General features: G+C 39.3%; 1 protein-coding gene across 1 annotated transcript; it reads right to left on the bottom strand.

Moving 5' to 3' along the window:
- Positions 1–8,158: 8,158 nt before the first annotated feature.
- Positions 8,159–15,470, bottom strand: LOC143875540 (4-hydroxy-3-methylbut-2-enyl diphosphate reductase, chloroplastic-like). Its single transcript, XM_077377112.1, has 10 exons — positions 15,174–15,470; positions 14,600–14,796; positions 13,079–13,258; positions 12,833–12,964; positions 12,632–12,706; positions 12,441–12,546; positions 12,205–12,299; positions 9,464–9,649; positions 9,272–9,358; positions 8,159–8,507 (listed from the first exon to the last, which is right to left on the bottom strand). The coding sequence occupies exons 1-10, from the start codon at positions 15,430–15,432 to the stop codon at positions 8,442–8,444; spliced, it is 1,383 nt and encodes a 460-aa protein (XP_077233227.1). The 5' UTR covers positions 15,433–15,470; the 3' UTR covers positions 8,159–8,441.
- Positions 15,471–22,282: the final 6,812 nt, after the last annotated feature.

The following is a 22,282-nucleotide window of genomic DNA, read 5'->3' as shown; positions in this document are numbered from 1 at the left end:
TTGGATCAATCAACATCGTCTTTCTCGTGATTTTCGTGCTCCTCTGGTTGGTGAGAGATATTGAGTGGGGCCTTCCACGCGTTACTAGAGGTGTAAATGGATATTCGAAAATTCGATTATCGTCCGCATCCGAATCCGTTTAAAGCGAATATTATCCGATCCGTTTAACATCCAAATCCGAGAAGTAAATCCTTTTTATTTATTATTAATAATATCATTAATATTTATTTTTAGTAATGATACACTATCTTTTGTTTCTATAAGAAAAGTGAATATTCTTTTTAGAAAAAATAAAATAAAAACAAAAATAGCCCAAACCCATTCCATCAAAATAACCCAAACTCATTCCATCATATACAAAAAAAAAGAAAAAACCCAAAGACCACTACCAACACTATCATCCATCCCCATCGCCTCTCTCTCTCTCTCTCTCTCTCTCTCTCTCTCTCTCTCTCTCTCTCTCTCTCTCTCTCTCTCTCTCTCTCTCTCTCTCTTTGTTTTAAAAGAAAGAAGAGGATCTCATATATTTTAGGGTTTGAGAGTTAATTTTGTGAAGAGAATGTAGAGGTCTAGTTTTAGGGTTTGAAAAATTCATTCGAGTAAGTAGAAGAAAAAAGATAAAGTGTTGCAATAAAATGTTCGAATTTACCGGATAAACGGATACGGATAATATCCGAATTCGAACAATATCCGACGGATACGAATTCGGTAATAGATATTAAATATCCGTCGAATCTGAATCCGAATCCGAATTCGGATAGTGTATACTGTAATCGAATTCGGATATAGTCATATCCGCTCCGAATTCGATCCGTTTACACCCCTACGCGTTACAGCTCCTGCTTGACCGCTTCTAGGGACCATAGCAGAGGTATTTTGCGGACCAGCTGTTGCATGAGAAAGCAGCCACATAGGCTCAGATTTTTGTCTCATTCATTTAATTCATATGAGATGGCAGCTCCCTACCATCTGCGATGGTCCCTAGCAAATCCCATATAATAATAATAGTCTAAAGCTATACTATTTGTTGGATGCTTCAAGATACCCTCTAAAATGGTTTTGGCAGTTAAGCCAGTGGTGAGCATACATTTCCTCAAGATTCCTTATTTTTTCCCTACCTTTGTCTTTTTCAGTGCATTGAGGTCTGTTTGGATGCAACAAACTTGGCATTCATTGGGATTGCCCTGGGATTTAGGGAGGGTCGCAACTTGGGTCGAGCGGGTCATGTTTTGAAGAACCTTACAGTTCTACACTACCCGAGAAACAATCTTGGGTTGGGTTTTTGTTCTGGAAAACCCATGATTCATAAATCGGGTCTACAGGGGCGGAGCTACATGTAGCATAAGGGAGGCAGCTGCCCCTGTTGAGTTGGGTGGGCCAAACTCCTTAATAGGCCCAACTCAAATGGACCCAACCCCCTTTAAAATTTGAAGCTGGCCTGATCCCTTATGTATAAGCCTGCCCCCCTTATGTATAAATTCTGGCTCCGCCACTGCAGGTCTACCAAGGGAGTTTCTTGGGTCGGGTCGGGTTGTATTTTTTCATACTATCGCATTGAGCGTCATGTGAGACTACTCTTTTTTATTCCCACTTGTCCCGATTCACCCTAAACTTGATTTAAAAATGATTGCGGGCTGTTCTTGGGTAACTATGAAGGATTGTGGAGAAGAATAGGGGGAACTTCATATTGTTCAGGATTGTAAATTCTCATTAAAGTTTGAGCATCTATAGTGGTTTTCTATAGCTCCATTTTCTCATTTATATCCACTTAGTTACCGTGCTTGTTCTAAGCATGCTTGGATTAAAGTAGGTGAATGATGTGTGAATCCATAGTTGCATCATGTTCAATCTTTACTGTTTTGGGAAAAAACTTAGAAAGAAATGGCCAGATTATTGCTCAAGACCCCCAAAAAGGGAACAGTTCTGTGATAAATAACGATAAAGCATGCCACTTTCAGTCCAGTTCTGGTTTACACCTTTTGATGATGTATGTCAGCAATGGCGTGGATCAAGGAAGGATTTGGAGATCATGAAAGAACACTAGGGGCAGTTGTACTTTAGGAAGTTGCAGGTTTTCTGTACTACTGAGAGCTTAACTTATCTCCTTCACTTTACACAATCAGAGAGCCAGAGACTAAAAACCACAGACATTGCCAAAAACTGACTTAAGTGCCAAGCGAGACTTCAATATCTCATGATTAGATTCACATTTAGGACCCAATTTATATTCATATTTAGCCTTATCATCGACCTTTTTTATTCTTATCGTTACCTTTTACTCCTAGACAAACAACGAAAACCCTAGGTAAGTCCGAGGGATCTCCAATTCTTGTCTCCTCCCTCAAGGTGGCAAACGGGCCGTGCCGCCTGAGGCCCGGCACGGCACGGAGAGCTACAGTGACTCGTGCAGGCACGGCACGAAGCAGTGGGCCATGCCGGGCTTGGTTGGGTGGCACGGCCCGCGAGCCTGGTTCCCCTTTATAAAATGTATTTTCATTTGGAGGAAAAATCAACATCACGTGGCTAGTCTTGTTAGGTAATATTTGAAATGATAATCACACTTCTTTAATAATAACAGTTTTTGCCCCATTGTTTACTTTTCTAAATAGTTAAGGAAAGTCTTATATTCATCCCCTTTTTACATGGGACAGCCCCCCTAGTGTATTTATGACCACCCAGGGTTTGACTAGAAAGATCAGTTGCATTTTGGCTGCTACGTGCAAACTGCAGTATAAGAGGTTTTTAAGATTGCAGATTACACACAATAAGTGGCCCCTAAAAAGCAATTGAGTTGCATAACCAAACTGACTGTGGGCATAAAAAATATATATATATTTGTCCATCTCAAATTACAAAATCGCCCCAATTTTCTTAAGTGGGCCCTACACCCTAAAAAGAGGTCTAAATGTAGGTGGTCTCACTTGAGCCCAAATGGGAGGCCCACTAAATGGCCACCATTTCAAGTACAACTCACCACCACCACCAAAACCAAGAATGAAACACTGGCTAATCTTCAAAATCTGGGGGGGAAGACCCTGTTACCCTTCTGACATCGACAGAGTCCTCTTTTTTCATTACTGCCTCTAAATTGGCACGCTTCACGAGGCTTCTTTTGGTTCGTTTGAATGTGAATTTGAACCGACAAAGCTTTGGGTTTGTTTCTATCTTGGCCGTCGGAAATAACTAGAGACGAATGGATGCTTGACACATGTTGGAAAACTTTTTGGAACCCCGATGTTATTGAATACTTTTTGGAACGCTAACGTTATCTTTTCTCACTTATCTTTTGGCTTAGAACGGTAACGTTATTGAATACGTCTCTTTTGGCTTAGAATCTTTTCCCTTATCTTTTGGTCCTCATTATTTACGCCGGCGTACCTATTATTTATGTCGGCGTACCCATGAATTCTGCCGGCGTACACCCTATTTCCGCTTACATCCTATTTCCGCAGGCGTACCCCATTATTTATGTCGGCGTACACACTATTTCGGCTTGCACCCTATTTCCCCCTGCGTACCCCTTTATTTACTCCGGCATACCCATGAATTCTACCGGTGTACACCATTTTCGGCTTGCACCCTATTTCCACCGGCGTACCCATTATTTCCGATGGCCAAGATAGAAACGAACCCAAGGTTTTGTCGGTTAAAATACACATTTGAACGAACCAAAAGAAGCATCGTGAAGCACACCAATTTAAGTGACAGTAATGAAAAAGGAAGACTCTGTCGATGTCAGAAGGGTATCAGGGTCTTTTGACCACCCTATTTTGAAGATTTGCCCGTGTTTCATTCTTCTTTTAAAAGGTACCCGTAATCCGTAATTCCTCAAAACATGAGCCCACATTCCGTACTTTTCTCCAAAAGTTATTACAATTCCGACAAAGCTGTCACCATCCAATTAAAAAAGAAAAGACAAGGTGAGTTTGTCTTATTATCAAAACATGGTGGGGAATATCAGTAGCCTTATAGATTAGATCTCAGAGAAGTTTGTAGAACTACTCTAGATCATTTTGGGCAGGAATGGCTAGGGACTGTCGCAGAAGACATTTCGTGGATGGGCTGTTGCATGTGAGAGCAGCCAGCTCAGATGAATAAAATGAATAAGACAAAATTTGAGCTTGTGTGGAGGCTCTCGATCACATGCAACAGACCATCCTCGAAATGCCTTATGTGATGGTCACTAGCAGACCCCTTCTCCTCATCATGATAACTTCTCTAAATATCATTCTCTGCTTTGTGATTAATTTTTAGGACCAATTACCAATGGGGGACAAACATTAGGCAAAATTATCAACAGACCCATGCTTTTCAAAAATTATCAACGGGGGACAAAAGAGGTCTTGTCACTAAAAGCTTGACGAAAATACCCTTTGGCATATACAACACGTTTTGACTTTGGAAGGGGGTTTTCAAGTCTCTACGATTGGGGTTATCAGGTATCAAAATGGGGTTACCAATTTCAGAATGGGCTTATCAAGTCCCAGAAAATTGGCCGAGGGTACTAGAGTTTTGGAAGGGGGCTTTCAAGTATTTGAGATTGGGGTTATCTAGTATCAAAATGGGCTTATCAAGTGCTTGAAAATTGGCAGAGGGTACTAAAGTTTTGGAAGAGGGTTTTTAAGTTTCTAGGATTGGAGTTATCTAGTATAAAAAATGGGGTCACCAATTTCCGAATGGGGTGATCAAGTCCCTAAAAATTGGCCAAGCGTACTAGAGTTTTGGAAGGGGGTTTTCAAGTCTCTGGGATTGGGGTAATCTAGCATAAAAATGGGGTTACCAATTTCTGAATAGGCTTATCAAGTCCTTGGAAATTGGCCGAGGGTACTGGAGTTTTGGAAGGGGGTTTTCAAGTCTCTAGGATTGGGGTTATCGGGTATCAAAATGGGGTTACCAATTTCAGAATGGGCTTATCAAGTCCCTGAAAATTGGCCGAGGGTACTAGAGTTTTAGAAGGGGGTTTTCAAGTATTTGGGATTGGGGTTATCTAGTATCAAAATGGGGTTACCAATTTACGAATGGGCTTATCAAATCCCTTAAAATTGCCCATGGGTACTGGAGTTTTGGAAGGGGGTTTTCAAGTCTCTGGGGTTAGGGTTATCCAGTATCAAAATGGGGTTACCAAATTCCGAATGGGCTTATCAAGTCCCTTATGAACACGTTTTTACTTCCTGTTTTTTTTCACTCGTTCATTTTCACATTTTTTTCTTTCTACCGTACGATTCATCTTCCTCATCCTCCATTGAAAGGGAGAAGGAGAAATGCAAAACCCTAAAACAAATGAAAAATAAAACTTAGATATTGAAAGATAGATGGGAATGAACTCACGTTTCAAATTTTTGAGTTTTCCCACCTCCAATGGTGGCTAAATGATGAAGAAGATGACTGGTAATGTAGAAAAAAAAACAAAGTTGAAAATGAATGTGTGAAAAAAAAAAGAGGGAAAGAAGAGAGAAGAGGGAAAAGTGGGAAAGCAAAACATGTTGCTTAAAAAAAGGGCATTTTCGTCCAGCTTTTAATGACAAGATATATTTTGTCCCCCATTGATAATTTCTGAAAAGCATGGGTCATGTTGATAATTTCACCTAATTTTTGTCCCCCATTGGTAATTGATCCTAATTTTAAAGCAGTATGTGGATTCTTCACGTTTCCTAAGAACTCTTTAGCAAATGACACTTTTTCCAATTTCAAGATTTTTACATAGGGAAGTGATTTCAACACAAACATGTTTTGATACATGACGCTCATGTTTCTTGTCTTTTACATTTAAAGAGCAGTAAAAGGGTTTTTATGGTCGCAAAAAGCACTTACATGACAATTAAATGCTAAAAGACAAGATACATGAGCTCATGTATCATTTCCCTTTATAAACATACCATTATTATAAAAGACAAAAAATGCCAATATAAATAAAACAAATTATTAAAATCCTTATACTATATATAAAGCGAGAATCACGGGTTATTTTCATGCCCACTTTAGCCTTAATTCCAACTATGTCCTCTATGTATTCTGCCTGTCCTTTAAGATACAGCTTTATGAAATTCCTTAGGCTATTTTTGCTATCTTATTTATTTATTTCATAGTTTAGTCTAAATTCCATGAACTTTCCCTTATCTGGTCTTGTTCCCTATTTGACCTTTTCTTATTAGAGTAAGGGTATTCTTGTCATTCGACTTATGAACTCTACCCCTAAAAAAACAGCCAAAACTTGCCTCACTTGGAGCCAATCCACTAAACCCAACCTTCTATCTCGTCCAAAGCCTATTTGGTGGCCTATCCCATCAGCTTTTGCTTTTCCAAGCACCAATCTCCGCTTCCCACAAATGTTTTATCACCCTCCCTCTTTACCTCTCCACCGTATGCCCATTCAAACAAATATTGCCATTAGGCTGCCACACCCATGCCCTTTGTTTTTAATCGCAAAGTCTCTTCTCTCTTTCCCCCACTTCCTCATGTCCTCATTTCCTCTTAAGAAACCACCAAAAAATCCACAATTAATTAATTACCAATGATATTGGCGCCCATCGAATGGACAGTTTGGATCATCCTACGGTATGCCTATCACATGGACGGTTTGGATCATCCTACAGCTGCTGTCTTTTCTTTCCCACTGCCCATCCACAAAACTCTACAAAGAAAGACTCTCAGCTACTTTTGTGCTCAATTTGGATTTGCATAAAGGACCGTATGATCATATAAAAGTAATTCCGGTTTTGTTTTTTGCAAATTTTGTATACACCTTACATGTAAAGAGTATTACAAGTGAAGATGTTCTGTAAATTAAACTAAGACTTTACACCTCTTGCGTATTTCCTTATGTATAGAAGCTTCTAAACTTGTTTCCACATCGAACCCTTTTGACAAACAACATATGATCTCTTATTTTATTTTTTTTAAGTAGAGAAACCGCTTGCACGTGCATTTTTACTTTTTTATTAAAGTCTCAATCGTATTAGCACAATATTTTGACGTTTTTATGCTAGGCCGTGGGCAGATCAATATGTAACTTAAGGGTATGTATCTTGATTCAGTGTATATATAGCTTAGGTGTCTAAATGTAGGTGGTCTCACTTGAGCCCAAATGGGAGGCCCACTAAATGGCCACCATTTCAAGTACAACTCACCACCACCACCAAAACCAAAACAAAGAGGTAGTGGGTCCCACAACCACTTGCACCACTATGCTAGTGGTTGTGAGTAGTTATTGCATGTGGGAGTAGTATATAATGATTTTTCCTCTCTTTTTAGAGGGGGAGAAAAAAAAACCAAAAAGCAAAGCAAAGAGAGCAAAAAGGGAAGACTAAGAAGAAAAGGAAGGATCCACAGATAAAGCTACTTCAACACAAGGAAAGCTCTCCCTCACTAAGACTATCAAGAAAAATTCTACCTCAACGAAGCAATCAAGTACTTAAGAATTCTCTCCTACGAAAGAACAAGCCACCACAAAAAGCCCTTCACTAGAAGAAAATTAAAATATCTTCACAACCGATAAAGTGCGAAGCCCGGAGTGAAGCTTGCACATCTTTTTTGAAATGGTGAAGTTTACACATCTTCAAAAACCGAAGAACGAGAATCAAGCTGCGAAAGCCCTCATCTTCAACATACCGATTGTTGTCTTCACAATTTTATCGTTAATCAGAGGATTGTAGAAAGTTGTACCACTTTTCATTTAATTATAATTTCTCTGTAATTTGTCATCGAATTTTCGTGTTAGTGAATTACGCGAAATTTGTTGTCGACACTGACGTAATTCTCAGTTTGAGTACTTTGAATGACCTGTATGCAAGATGAAAAAACATTGTTATGTATATTAGGCTCCTGCAGGGGCCCATCTCTCTTCCTTTTCAGCCCCCAAAGCATGCTGCTTTTAAACTCCATGGTCGTCTCCTTAGAGGCACAAAAGCAAAACTTTGCCTTGGCTCTTCAATCTATCTTCAACTAAACATGGATGGAGTCTCGCTTTGGTTCTTTTGATGTGTTTGTCAAACAACAGACATAATTCTCTTCAGAAAATACGGCAGTAGATTGACTAGATTTCTCTCCTTTGCCATGACTCTTTTGTTTTGCCAAGTTATCTTCCCTGTTTTAAGTCCAATATAAGTGAATTTTTTTTTGCTTTGTTTTCTGAGAAATGAGTAAAGGCCAATACAAATGATTGAACAGGAGAATATATGATGCTTCATCGAATTTTTTCTGCGAGCAATACACATTCAGAGTTCTAGAACTGGCAACATAAGAGTATTTCGATCCATACCCATCTTGAGTTATTCTTCGTGGGACTTCTGTTGAACTTTTACATATGAAAAATAACAATTACATAGCTAATACAATGTTCTCCACAGCCCCTACTTTATAAGTATTATAAATAACAAGGCACATAACCAACCGGCAATATTTGAATGCCTACTCATGTCTTGAAGTTTCTGTGATGCCCCAAGTCAAGCTACCTGCAAAGCTTCTTCACGTTTCACGTCAAACACCTTGATAAGGACATCCTCAACAACCTGTTCGAGCCAATCACATAAGAATTAGAATCTATAAAAAGTCAAGAAAAGGTACAAATTTAGATAGAACCAATGATCAGCTACTGGAAATCGGATATAATTTACCATAGCTAAGTTCTCCTGAGACAGGATTTTTCAGTTACTAATATGGAAATCGGACATCCTCAACCCAAGTTCGTCCATAGGATTTTTCAGTTGAAGAACCTATGAATCCTATGATTAGTAGCGTTGTGTTTTAGTTTTCTACTACGTAGATGATTGGTAAATTCAGTTTAAATATGAGGGGCATGTCCTGCTTCCATCAACTTTATGGTATTGCTCAATTATCCATTATATAGTAACTCAAGCTGCATCGCAAGTAGGGCAGGCTAGATTTTCCATGATTAGGAAAAGGAAATTCAAGCACATTATTTTCCCTATAAACTAGGTGTCAACCAATGAATAGTTATGCAACATCAACATTTGTAGGTGTCAATCAACGATTGAAATGTCATTGATTCTTAAAGAATCAGTGTCATCGATCGTGTCTTCCTTCTATACCAATTTCTAGCTGCCAAGTTTTCAAGAAAAATTGTAGAATCTCGGATTTCCTCATATACTATGGAGATCCAAGTATTCAAGCTTTCACTCATATACCATGGAGTCGTGAATCCCAAACAGAACTTATATCCAACAAGCCAAGCTACAATTAGGGACAGGAAAGCCCCAAAAGTCAAAGATTGTAAGAATTTATTTGCAGAGATTTTCTTATTTAAGAAAATTACCTTATCAGGAGTAGAAGCACCTGAAGTTACACCTATGGTGATTGGACCCTCTGGTAGCCAGTTTTCTTTCTCAACCAGTTCTCCATGCTGACACAATAAATAAAAAAACAGCTTCATTACTATCATTCTAAATTAATCAAATGGCTAGGCAAGAAAACAACAAGTTTCCAATGATTTCCTCTTCAAGCTTACATTCAACTTATAACTTATTCTGTTCCCAGGACCTATCCTCCTCTCACTGTCAATCCAATAGGACGGAATTCCTTTGTCCTCTGCAATCTCTTGTAGATGTGACGTATTACTTGAATTCCATCCACCAATTACTAAAATGAGATCAACTTTGTCCTTCACCAGCTCATACATTGCATCTTGTCGCTCCTGAGATAAGTTTCAAATTCAATTTACAGGAAAGGTCAATCCAATTAGCATGATTATATGTGCAAAGACCTAACAATTGTTTAAGGGGGACACTTGTAGAATTGATACTCTCTATTCAATCGAAGTTAGCAGCACAAAAGCTCTATAGTTAGGAAAGATTGGGAAGCATGCGGTACAAGATAAAATCATTTTGTGTCTTATAAAAAAAACACACACAGGAGTAATACGCAGAATAAAGAAATACAACGAACATATTTGAAAGGTGAGGAACACAGGTCTATGGTTTATGAATAAACACTTGGTGGAGACAAACAACCATGCCTCTAAAGAGATGGTCTCCAAAAAATGAACACTCTCAGTTCTCAACACAAGGGATCGATCCCTATACCGCAGGAAAGGGGTGGTCCCCATGTGACATTTTCAGAATTGGACAACTAACAATTTAAAATAAGAAAGATCATACAAGTTTATAGGACATCTAAACAGGAGTATACCAACTCATGGGTTCTGGTTGTAGAGAGATGGTTTATCAGCATGAAAATGAAGTTTTAGCATTCATGTAAGCTATGATGTTTGGGATGCAGCTAGGATTTCCTATGTACTCTTTTTCTCTGGTTGAAATTTGAGGCATAAAAGGTTGAGACAGGGCTTCAAACTCTGCTCGCTAGCTATTGCCAAAACTGTATTATAGAAAAAGTTCATTTCCTTATGGAGGAGGAGGACACAAAAGCATAAATTTTTTTCTTGATAGGTAAGCTGGGATCGAACCCCTGACCACAGGGTGGAAGGCCAAAGCCTTTACCATAGAGGTAGGGGCTCAATCCCACACAAGAGCATAAAATCTCTGAATATTTTCGACGTTCATTTTTATCCAAAGTCCCAAGAAACAAGCTTTTAAAAAATATCATTGATATTTGCTACAATGAATCAAAGGTTAAATTCAGTAACTCACATGCTAGCACCTTGATTGGTTCCTTGTAAGCATCAAAGTTTCTTACTATTGCCAATTTGTTACAATTCCATGCAAGTCATCAATGTAATGAAAAGGACTATTTTTTCCATTTTAGATATGTGGTAATCCTTCTTCACATGTTGCAAGCTCTATATCAAGTAGATAAGGTAGATTTTCTGGGACTGGAAATTGAATTCAAGTATACTCATAATGATGTCAGACAGGAAGGGAAGGAAACTAGGAAAGAAAGTTCGGATCTCCTTATAACTGGATTAGGATAAAAATTGTTAAATACAGTAGAATAAATAAACAACTGCGTTCAGACTTTACAAGCTTTAAAAGAAATAAACAAAATTGGACTGACAGTTTGGTAACAAAATTACTAACAGGATCATGAATGCGACAGGAAAAGGTGTAATAGTTCAGGTTCAACAACAAAAGATCAAAATCTGGATGAATGGCTGGCGTGGAAATTTTAACAAGGATCAAAGTTTCGGGTTTATAAAACTGGTCTTGGGATTGGAAATGAATGTCGAACAGCTCTAGATGAATGGTTGAAGAAATAGAGACTGAATGGTAGAATATGAAAAGAGAAGGCAGTATGATTTAAAACAGGAAAACATAAGAACTAACTAGAGAGTAGCAGATCTAAATATCTGTAACCAGATAAATAAGAAAACTAGGTAGGTTAGAGCCATGCAAGTAAAACCCTAGGCATCACACCTAGGTTCAAGGTGTCACACCTCGAGGATGGAGGCTTAACAGTCCCGACGGTTTGGTCTTTGCAGAGAAGCCCTCGAGGATGGAGGCTTCACACTCCCGATGGTTTGGTGTTTGCAGAGAAGCCCTTTTCTTCATTCATTCAATCATGCTTTTGATCGCCATAAGGTTTTATATAACTAGGCTCTACCATGACCTCTTCACCTAGACTTCTAATCAAACCCAATGTCTGATTGCTTGAACCAATTGACAAGCAACATACACTTCCCCTAAACAACAGTCCTATTTGATTTAAAACAACTAACAAACACTGCAACTGGACTGTATGACTTATCCTGCAAAAACTTCTAACTTAAATAATAAAAAAAATGAATAATAAAAGAAACTATTCTAATGTGGCCCAGGTGGAATAGCTCCTATTTGACTAGCAACAAGTCATATTGGACACTTTGTCTGAAGTTGAACAAGTGGTAGAATTGTCTTGCTTAAAACTGAAATCCACCTGAACTCTTCTTCACATTTCTTCAAAATCAAGTGGGTGGTGCCCATGGGCCCCACTTCATGACGTGTTTGATCACCATCTCTAGAGCCTCCTTGTGTGTGTGTTTTTTTAATTCTGTGGACAATCACATGGGAAAGCTATAACTTGGTGTGAACAATGAATAGTTATGTGCCATTCAAAAAGATAAAAGAAAAACAGTGAATAGTTATGCTAGACTGACAATTACAGTTACAGTATGCTGGTCAAAACTAGCACAGGTTTCCAAAAGATTGAAGAATCATTGACACTGACCACAACTACCTTCTATACCAACTTTTCTAATTGCCAAGAATTCGTAAGAGTGACCCGATGTCTTGAGAAAATCTGTCAAGAGAACAGTACCTGAGTGGCGTCGCAAATCGTATTGAAGCTCAAGAAGTGCTCGTTGATATTTTCTACTCCATGCTTCTGCATCATGGTCCTCTCGACCAATTTCCCTGGGAAGTTGAACAAGTAAAAGCCTAAATATCACAAGCTCCATTGTACGAACAAAATAACAAGGGAATGAAAGATTTGTTTTTTCCCCGAAAGATAAAAGGAAATGGCAGATACACCATAATAGTATAATCGTGACTCACCAATTTCTTCGGTTTCACCTTTGAGCATTGTAGTTTGGTTGGCAATGCCTACTTTTAGTAAATCAACGTCTGGGTCAAACCCTGGGGAAACTGCATTCTTGAATTTCTGCAGACATACAGACTATTATTTCACTGAATCATTCCAAGAATATTTTTTTTAATTATCAGTGACAGACACAGCAAATCTGTACCGTCATAAACTCCACTTTTGTTGAACTAGATCCATCGAGCTTGCCTCCAAGGATGTAGTCGCATACGTACATTGCCTGGTTTCAGTTAAACAATTCCAACAATAGTGACTAAACATGTATAACTACATTTGATTATTTGAATCATCAGAAGGAAGAACACAAGCAACAAAGTGGGAAAATGAAAAAAAAAAAAAAACATACCTCTGCCATGTTCTTCACAATAATATATTTCCCTGCAAAAGATGCAGTTGCAATAGTCTCTTCATGAGAGTATTTACCGTGAATGATTGAACTGTAGTCCCCCTTCTTGTGTTTTTCAACAGAGTTCCAGACCTTTAAAAAAATTCAAAAAATTACAAATTATTTTGCGATAAAAAACTATGAAAAAAGATGTCCAGTAATGTCATTGTTAGACTAGCGCAAGATGTCATTCTCTGAAATGTGTACCTTAGACACCCACGGGCAAGTTGTGTCGACTATTTGTACGTTCTTTTCACTCAACGTCAACATCTCATCTACAGCAGCTCCAAAAGCAGGCAAAACCACTACATCACCCTTTTCGACAAGATCAAATTGTTTCTTCCCATCCGCAATGGGAATATTCTGCACTCCCATCTCCGTCAACCTCTACAAATTTAAAATATAAAATAACTTCATAGGTATAAACTAAATGATACAGAGGCACTCAATTAAATATCTCAATTATGAACCCTGAGCTATGAAAATTCATAAAAATATCACGGACTTCCAATATATTCATGGGCCTTGAAGATTCAACTAAGCACACCAGAGTATGCGAATCTGTAAGAAAGCAAGTTCGGTTAACAATTTAATAATGTACCAGTCAATTTGATACACACTTAAATTCTTCATATGAAAATAAGCAGAAAAAAAAAAACAATTTTCAAGAAAATAAACAGATTGTGTTGCTGTATCGTGTATGCAATCATAGTATTACTGACCACCATGACGAAATTGTCTCCATATCTGTAGCGAGTGGTTGATTCAATACTTAAATATATGTTACTACAAGGTGCAGATACTAATAACATTTCAAGCAACCCAGTTGAAATTGAAGATTAATGGAGTCTATCCTACTTACCTACTGTCCAGTGATAGCATTGACTTGTCATGGTATCTTGAATATGGGGCCTTTGAAGGCAAAAGAAATCCATCTTTAAGGGGACCATTCTATAGCACACCTTGGTCGACCCATAACCACATGTAGCTAGCATATATGCTGTAACTTGATATGGATCCCAATCTTAGCAAGTAAGTTGCTCATTCATTTTATCTGGGAACATTTGAGATAGAGAAATCCTTTCATTATACATGTCACGAGTGTTATCCACAGACTATAATATGTGCCAACCTCCAAGGACCTGGGCGACACCTTTCTTTGGAATTTGGGACACATAAAATAGCCAGGAATTTAGAGACGATTTGCTCAGCATTGTTCGAGCAATGTGTCCCACTCAATAAATCTAGCTCTAAACATCAAAAAAACGGTATCCAAAGTGCGAATTACAGGATACATACTAAAAAGTGTTCCTATACAGCTAAAGAAAAAGCCCTTCATCGGGTACCCCACAATGTCCAGAAAGGAAGATATATTTACTGGGATCTATTCACGCACATGTGCGGTTTCAAAACTGTATTCAATCATTTGGCCTGTTGAATAATGTTCTTGGTTAGGTTAGTTCCAAATAGGTCCTGAATCATATGAAGCCGGTAAGCACAAATCTCTTTTGGGTATTTGCTTAACACGGGGGTTAGAGAGCTCCGCCTACCGAGATAAAGCATAAAGCTTGCCGAGCAAGAAGGGGGACTACAGTCAAAGTAGGGATTAGAAAAAACAGCTGGGTTTGCGCAAATATCAAAATATGGTTGTGCTGATAACATTTCACAAACTAAAAGGGGAAAAAAAGCTCCATGCAACAAACAAAGTAGGGATTAGATTCACCAAACCTCGTTAACAGTCGGATTGTGAATAATTTCATTCGTAATCCAAATCTTTTCTTCTGGAAATTGCTTCCTCGCTTCATAGGCAATCTGCACAGCTCGTTCCACGCCCCAGCAAAACCCGTATGCCTGTGCTAATCTTACTCTAACATTACCCCATGTATACTCGTATCCGTTCTCCTTCAATGTCTTTATCACATCACCTAAAAATCTCCAAACCGAAACCAAAATTACAAACCAAATTCTAACATCGACCTAACTCAATTCCCCTTAATTTCGATAAATTTCCTCAAAAAAAAGAAGCAAATGAAACCTGGAACTCAAATTCCGCAAAAGGAAAATGAATAATTCAAACCTTCCACCGAGCAAAAACATGAGTTCTAGGGTTTTTACCGAACAAAAACATGAGTTCTAGGGTTTTTATCTAGCAAAAACATCGAATCAATGGAGAATTCAGAATCATTTGAATTCTAGAAGAAAAACATGAGTTCTAGGGTCTTTACCGAGCAAAAACAACGAATCAATGGAGAATTCAAGAATCAATTGAACAATAATTTCATCGAGGAATCAAAGAACCTACTTGTGTACTCCCGATTCATGAGTTCTAGGGTTTCTTCTTTATGTCCGAAACCCCTGCGATTGTAATTCTTGCTTCTCGTTAGGTTTTTGCGAAACGTTTTCGCATCAAAATCCGATTCCACGGCCGGAGCGGCAGAGTCGCCGCCACCGCACCGGACGGAGAAATTTTTCCGGCATCCTAATCGGATTCCGGCTGGATTTTCCGGCAGATGGAGTTCCGGCCGGGTCGAGAATCGGCAAAATTGCAGAGATATCGCCATGAAGTGGAACGAAGAGAGAGAGAGAGAGAGACTATGGATCTTTGTCCAAAGTGCCGTTTTTATCTCTTTCTCATTTCTTTTAAGGGTGATGATTTTTTCGCCTCCCCTGTAGAGGATTATGCGCCCCACTGATAATGTGAGATTTGAGTCTTTGACGTCAAAAAGCGTTGAAGGCTGTCCACAAGGAGGCGCATTATCCTGAAGTGGGGGCGAAAACATTATGTCCTTTTTTAGTTATTATTAATTTTTCCTACCCACTCTTTGGTTATTGTCTGGCGTTTTGCATGTGCTGAAAGCGACAAAGTTTTATACCCTCAACGAGAGAGCCCGAATTTTCTGAAATAGAAATGCTAAGCAGACGGGCCTTAATCCTACCGTATGGTGGTGGTCCCACCCTTATTAGAGCTAAAATGTTCTGATCAGATGATCCTAACCGTTGGATTGAAACCTAAACAAGAGGCAAAATTGCGTGATGCACGCTTGATGGCAATATTAGTGATTTTGAGGTGTATTTTGGGTGAATTTGATGACTGCATGTATTAGGAAAATGTTTTCTTGGGTGAGGATGACAAAACACGTGACATCGTGATCTTCGTGATTCTCTATATCTCGCCAGGAAAGTTTTTACCAGCCGTTGGATCAATCAACATCGTCTTTCTCGTGATTTTCGTGCTCCTCTGGTTGGTGAGAGATATTGAGTGGGGCCTTCCACGCGTTACAGCTCCCGCTTGACCGCTTCTAGGGACCATAGCAGAGGTATTTTGCGGACCAGCTGTTGCATGAGAAAGCAGCCACATAGGCTCAGATTTTTGTCTCATTCATTTAATTCATATGAGATGGCAGCTCCCTACCATCTGCGATGGTCCCTAGCAAATCCCATATAACTATACTATTTGTTGGATGCTTCAAGATACCCTCTAAAATGGTTTTGGCAGTTAGGCCGGTGGTTAGCATACATTTCCTCAAGATTCCTTATTTTTTCCCGACCTTTGTCTTTTTCAGTGCAATTTGGAGGGTTTTAATTAAATAACAAATTTTTCATTAGTAGACTATAGCTGAGGATTTTTTTATATGAGGACTTCTCTCCTTTACAGTATCTACCATAGATTGACATCAAGCAAAATGGTCAACGGTGGATCATCTCTGCTGGCAATCCAATGATGGATCCAGCGATTGTTGAGTTTGTTGGGCCCACAAGTTATGCCTCGTAACCGCAGTAAATGACGTGCATTGAGGTCTGTTTGGATGCAACAAACTTGGCATTCATTGGGATTGCCCTGGGATTTAGGGAGGGTCGCAACTTGGGTCGAGCGGGTCATGTTTTGAAGAACCCTACAGTCCTACACTACCCGAGAAACAATCTTGGGTTGGGTTTTTGTTCTTGAAAACTCATGATTCATAAATCGGGTGTACAGGGGTGGAGCTACATGTAGCATAAGGGAGGCAGCTGCCCATGTTGAGTTGGGTAGGCCAAACTCCTTAATAGGCCCAACTCAATTGGACCCAACCCCCTTTAAAATTTGAAGCTGGCCTGATCCCTTATGTAAGCCTGCCCCCCTTATGTATAAATCCTGGCTCCGCCACTGCAGGTCTACCAAGGGAGTTTCTTGGGTTGGGTCGGGTTGTATTTTTTCATACTGTCGCATTGAGCTTCATGTGAGACTACTCTTTTTTATTCCCACTGGTCCCAATTCACCCTAAACTTGATTTAAAAATGATTGCGGGCTGTTCTTGGGTAACTATGAAGGATTATGGAGAAGAATAGGGGGAACTTCATATTGTTCAGGATTGTAAATTCTCATTAAAGTTTGAGCATCTATAGTGGTTTTCTATAGCTCCATTTTCTCATTTATATCCACTTAGTTACCGTGCTTGTTCTAAGCATGCTTGGATTAAAGTAGCTGAATGATGTGTGAATCCATAGTTGCATCATGTTTAATCTTTACTGTTTTGGGAAAAAACTTAGAAAGAAATGGCCAAATTATTGCTCAAGACCCCCAAAAAAGGAACAGTTCTGTGATAAATAACGATAAAGCATGCCACTTTCAGTCCAGTTCTGGTTTACACCTTTTGATGATGTATGTGAGCAATGGCGTGGATCAAGGAAGGATTTGGAGATCATGGAGGAACACTACGGGCAGTTGTACTTTAGGAAGTTGCAGGTTTTCTGTACTACTGAGAGCTTAACTTATCTCCTTCACTTTACACAATCAGAGAGCCAGAGACTAAAAACCACAGACATAGCCAAAAACTGACTTAAGTGCCAAGCTAGACTTCAATATCTCATGATTAGATTCACATTTAGGACCCAATTTATATTCATATTTAGCCTTATCATCGCCCTTTTTTATTCTTATCGTTACCTTTTACTCCTAGACAAACAGCGAAAACCCTAGGTAAGTCCGAGGGATCTCCAATGCCGTGCATGCTGGGCTTGGTTGGGTGGCCCGGCGGGCCGTCACGGCACGGCCCGCAAGCCTGGTTCCCCCTTTATAAAATGTATTTTTTTTAAAAAACCCCAAAAATACCCCCCAAAGTTGTTTTGAACTGCTAGTTTGGGGGGGTATATTCGTCCAAAACATATATTTTCAAAGAAAAAAAAAAACACGGCCCGACCCGGCACTGCTGGCCACAAGCTGCGGGCCGTGCCTAGCCTCGAGGATTTCGGCCTGGCCCAGCACAGCCCATGACCCCTTCCGTGCCGTGACGTGCCCGGCCCGCAGATCTCTACCAACTGAGCTATATCCCACCGAGCCAAGTGGAGCATTCATGAAGGAGTCAGATGCTTCTTCGATTCTTTTCCCTAGCGCAGCTGGGCCATCCTGGACTTGAACCAGAGAGCTTGCCCGTGAAGTAAATCATCGCACCTACGATCCAATGACATGAATCGAGCTTTAATGAGTTCGAATATGTAACGTCAAGCAGTTCCGCTTTCTCGGTCCGAGAAGTGCATTGTTGGAACTGGGTTGGAACGCCAAACGGCTCTAGATTCGGGGGTTTCAGCTATAGCCGAACAAGATGGAAAGATCTCATTAGGTGGCGTCCCAAAACAATTTCAAGTAAGCCAGCCCTTCCTCTTTCACTATACCCCGGATATCCTACCATCGTCGTAGGGAAATAGCTACATAAGGAAAGCTCTTCTATTCTGGTTCATGGTTTCTCTTGGCTATATGGTTCATCCGGGAGAGAAATTGAGCTTCAAGAAATAGTGAATGGTCTTATCAATACACAAATGTATAACTCCCCAGGAATTTCAATTGCGCTTCATTTCCGTAGTGCGTTACCATGCAAGAGATCGGGATAAATATGATATGGGAAACAAAATCCACTTGGTTTCCGACTTGGTGCAAACCAAAGTCATCGTTCCCTTGTTTCACACAACCCAAAAGTTATTCCATGGGTCTCTAGGAAGAAGAAAAAATACGGGATTGTATCAAGAATTATGTACAAAAAAATATGGTCCAAACCAATCTCCCCTCCCACAATACTATGTCCCAAGAACATGATCTCCTCCTGGGCCAAGGAAGATTTCTCTTTCTTCACATAGAGATGGTTCTCACGTAAGATCCGAAAGATGGTGCGAAGGTGCACGACATGTTCCTCACAATTGAATTTGACTATTGATTTGATTCTATTGATAAATCAAATCAATGACCCGAACCTATCAGTAATCAGTGCGGGCCTATCCGGGCCTCATTTGGTCGTGCCGGGCCGCCGGCACGACACGTTTGCCACCTTGACTCCTCCCTGAAAACTACTTATCCATTCATTTACATTGCATCTAAACAGACCCATAGAGTAGGATCGAGTGTATGCATTCAAACTCCAATCATTTCTATGGTAAGACCAAGCACATGGGTGTTCTTATAAAGAAAGGATGTGTCGTTAATTTCACTCGTCTTTTCTTATTTAGCTACCCGGAAATGATTTATTCTCCACCTTTTCTTCCCGGGGTCACAAATACACTAGAGGGGGTGGCCGGGGAAGAAAAGGGGCATATATATATCATTTCCCTTCTCTTAATGATGCATGTGTTGAATGTTTTATTGTTTTATGTTTTCTAGTGCATTGCTATTTATTTTTTAATGTGAGATGTGGGTGTCATGGTAATTAAAATTTAGAAAAAGATAAAAGTAATAATACATCAAGGGAAAAACAAACAAAAGAGTATAAAAATGAAGTCAATTTTAAGAAAAGCCAGGCAAGAAGTATTAGAAAATAGAAATGTTGCAGAAGGGGTGAAATATCATTTCCCATGTATCGGGTATCAATCAGCCTCGAAAATCATGGTTTATTAATTCAGTCCTTATCATGCATCCATCTCCTTCAATTCAAGTGATTCAAACACAGTTGTTATACATATACGAGCAAGATCCAAACCATTCCGACCAAAGATCCTTATGGAAAAATTACATTCCCAGATCGTTGGAGAAGCCAACTAGATAATTAACTTGAACTATTCTGTCAGCAAGCTTATGTTAAGGTCCTGAGTGGCGTCTGCCTAGGTATGGGACTAGGTGGGACCCAACCCGGTATGGGACAAGTTTAAATGGTTTAACTTAATGCATTTCATTAGCTTTAGGGCTTTTTTGGCGTATTGGTTAGGTACTTAAAATTTGGTATTAGACCAGCCAACACGTCGTGTATTGAATCACGGAAGGGGCGACCTACAGAGAAAACTACTTGGTAAGTTGATAGAGTGACTTCCTCCCCCTGCCAAGATATTGAGATTTAGGGATTAAGCCTCTAGCTCAATGGTCAAGGCTTTGTTCTTTAACCTCAAGATAGGATGTTCAATCCCAGCTTACGTATCTAAAAAAGGAAATGGTATCAGCAATACCATGTTTTAATAGTTGCACGGTCCCAACTTGTCTTTTCTCTTTTAATTGGCTTGTGAGAGCTTTTTGGGAACTTTAATAACCTTTCGCAGCTCTTTAATTACTAAAAAACAAGATGCTTTAATGAAAATATCAAATCATGGTACTGCTGATATCATTTGGCGTAGCCGAAAGCACAAAGAACGAGTCGAGGTTAATTAATATCAACACCGGTCGGAATAAACCTTCAAATCCATGAAGGGATGTTCGACTAGTCCATGAAAAACGAGTAAATTACCACTTTCTCTAACCAAGGAAGAAGGAAATTCTTTATTTCATAAACAAAACATCAATCGTGCAACAACCTTGCTCATTCGGTTTATTTTGGCAAGTTGACCCGTTATCAAATTAAAAGATATTGAGATTTTTTGGGCAGTGATAAATCGACCCCCCAATATCTTAAATTGACCCCTATGTGTCTTTCTCTCCTCTGGGTTAGAGAGAGAGAGACACACACATAGGGGGTCGATTTATCACTCCCAATTTTTTTTGGGAAATGATAAATGCGCCTCTTTTCATTACTTAGGACACCCAGCTGCATTGTATCTATGACTGCAAAGGGGGCTGTTTTACTTCACATTTAAGGAATGAAGTGACTGCTACATACAATGCGGTTAGGTGTCCCAAGTGATAAAAGGGGCGCATTTATCATCTCTTTCTTTTTATTTTTGATGGGATTTGCTAGCTAGGGTCCATCGCAAAAGGCATTTCGCAGAACGTCTATTGCATGAGAGAGCAGCCACATAGGCTCACTTTACAAAAGATTTTGTCATTATTCATGAGGTGGCTGCTCTCTCAATTTTTTATTTTTTTTTAAAGGTGGGTGGCTGCTCTCTCATGCAACAGAAGTTCCGCGAAATGCCTTTTGTGATGGACCCTAATAAATCCCTTGTCTGAAAACATAGACCTCAATATCGCATTCCTCCCCCATTTCCTTCTTTTCCCTTCCCGTTACCTTTTCCCCTTGCTTTTTCGTCTCTTTCCTTCTCCCCCCTCTCTGCATGGGTGTAATAAACCGTCTACTGGACAAAAACAAAAAAATAACCGCTTGATGAAGACTCCAGGTAGAGTGGGCCCAATGCATGGGCCAACGTTATCAACATGCAAAAGCATGTCGACATGGTTGGCGTGCTAAGATAGCATTTCTTTTTCAATTTATTGCTAAGATAAGAAAACTTATAAGATACTTTTTTGTTTAGGTGAGTGAGAACTTGAATAGGTGACTGTTGACCTAACCAATTATCATATACAACAGTTGTTAGACTTAAATATAATCAATAAATCTTTTGTGACAAACATTATTTTCGTTGAGGCTCCTCTGTTACATCCTATGTAAAATTGGCGGAAAACCCATTTTACTCTGAAAGAAATGGAGCGTAAGGAAAAGGTTGCTTGAAGCATTACACCCAAGGTATCTAGTTTGGAATACCAAGTTTGTTGCCTCCAGCCCTTAAATATATAGATACACTAGGGTTATAAGAGGTTAATGGGCTCTAGCCCAAATAGGCCCCACTACACCGGTCCATTATCTTATTGGGCTTATATTATAACATAATAGGGTTATATTATATACCCAACATCATGGCCACCTGTATTGGGATTTGGCCCATAGATATTGTTGGTCATCACAAATCCAATCTATTGACCTTGTCCTACTCTATTCATATAATTTTAGACCGTTGATTAATCATGATGGAAAAGATGTCCTTTAATATGTATTTAAGCCAATGATTTTTCCCCATCTCAATATTCCATAAGACTTGAATAAAATAAGGGGGCTGATATCATCAGGACTACTATATTTTAACAATGGCCCTTTGGTTCTACACTTTTCTAATTGAATGCTGATAGCATCTTGTAGCCGTGAAAACAAGTAAAAAACTACAAAAAAGTGTAAAACAAAGTGTGCAGTGCAAATATCAAAATATGTTACTGCTGATATCAGTCGCTTTAATAAAATAATGAATTGTTTT

The sequence above is a fragment of the Tasmannia lanceolata genome, unplaced genomic scaffold, assembly GCF_043159265.1.
Source record: "Tasmannia lanceolata isolate RefF3 unplaced genomic scaffold, GAP_Taslan_0.1 ptg000004l, whole genome shotgun sequence".
NCBI classification, from domain to species: domain Eukaryota; kingdom Viridiplantae; phylum Streptophyta; class Magnoliopsida; order Canellales; family Winteraceae; genus Tasmannia; species Tasmannia lanceolata.
This window is presented reverse-complemented; position numbering and strand designations above follow the sequence as displayed.

What these genes read in the sequence shown, in the direction of transcription:
- LOC143875540 (XM_077377112.1), bottom strand. Translation starts at nt 15,432, where the DNA reads ATGGCGATATCTCTGCAATTTTGCCGATTCTCGACCCGGCCGGAACTC. An exon ending in ACAATCCGACTGTTAACGAG is followed by an intron (nt 13,259 to 14,599) that starts GTTTGGTGAATC and finishes TTAAATTTGTAG; the next exon opens with AGGTTGACGGAGATGGGAGT. An exon ending in CGATTTGCGACGCCACTCAG is followed by an intron (nt 9,650 to 12,204) that starts GTACTGTTCTCT and finishes AACTTATCTCAG; the next exon opens with GAGCGACAAGATGCAATGTA.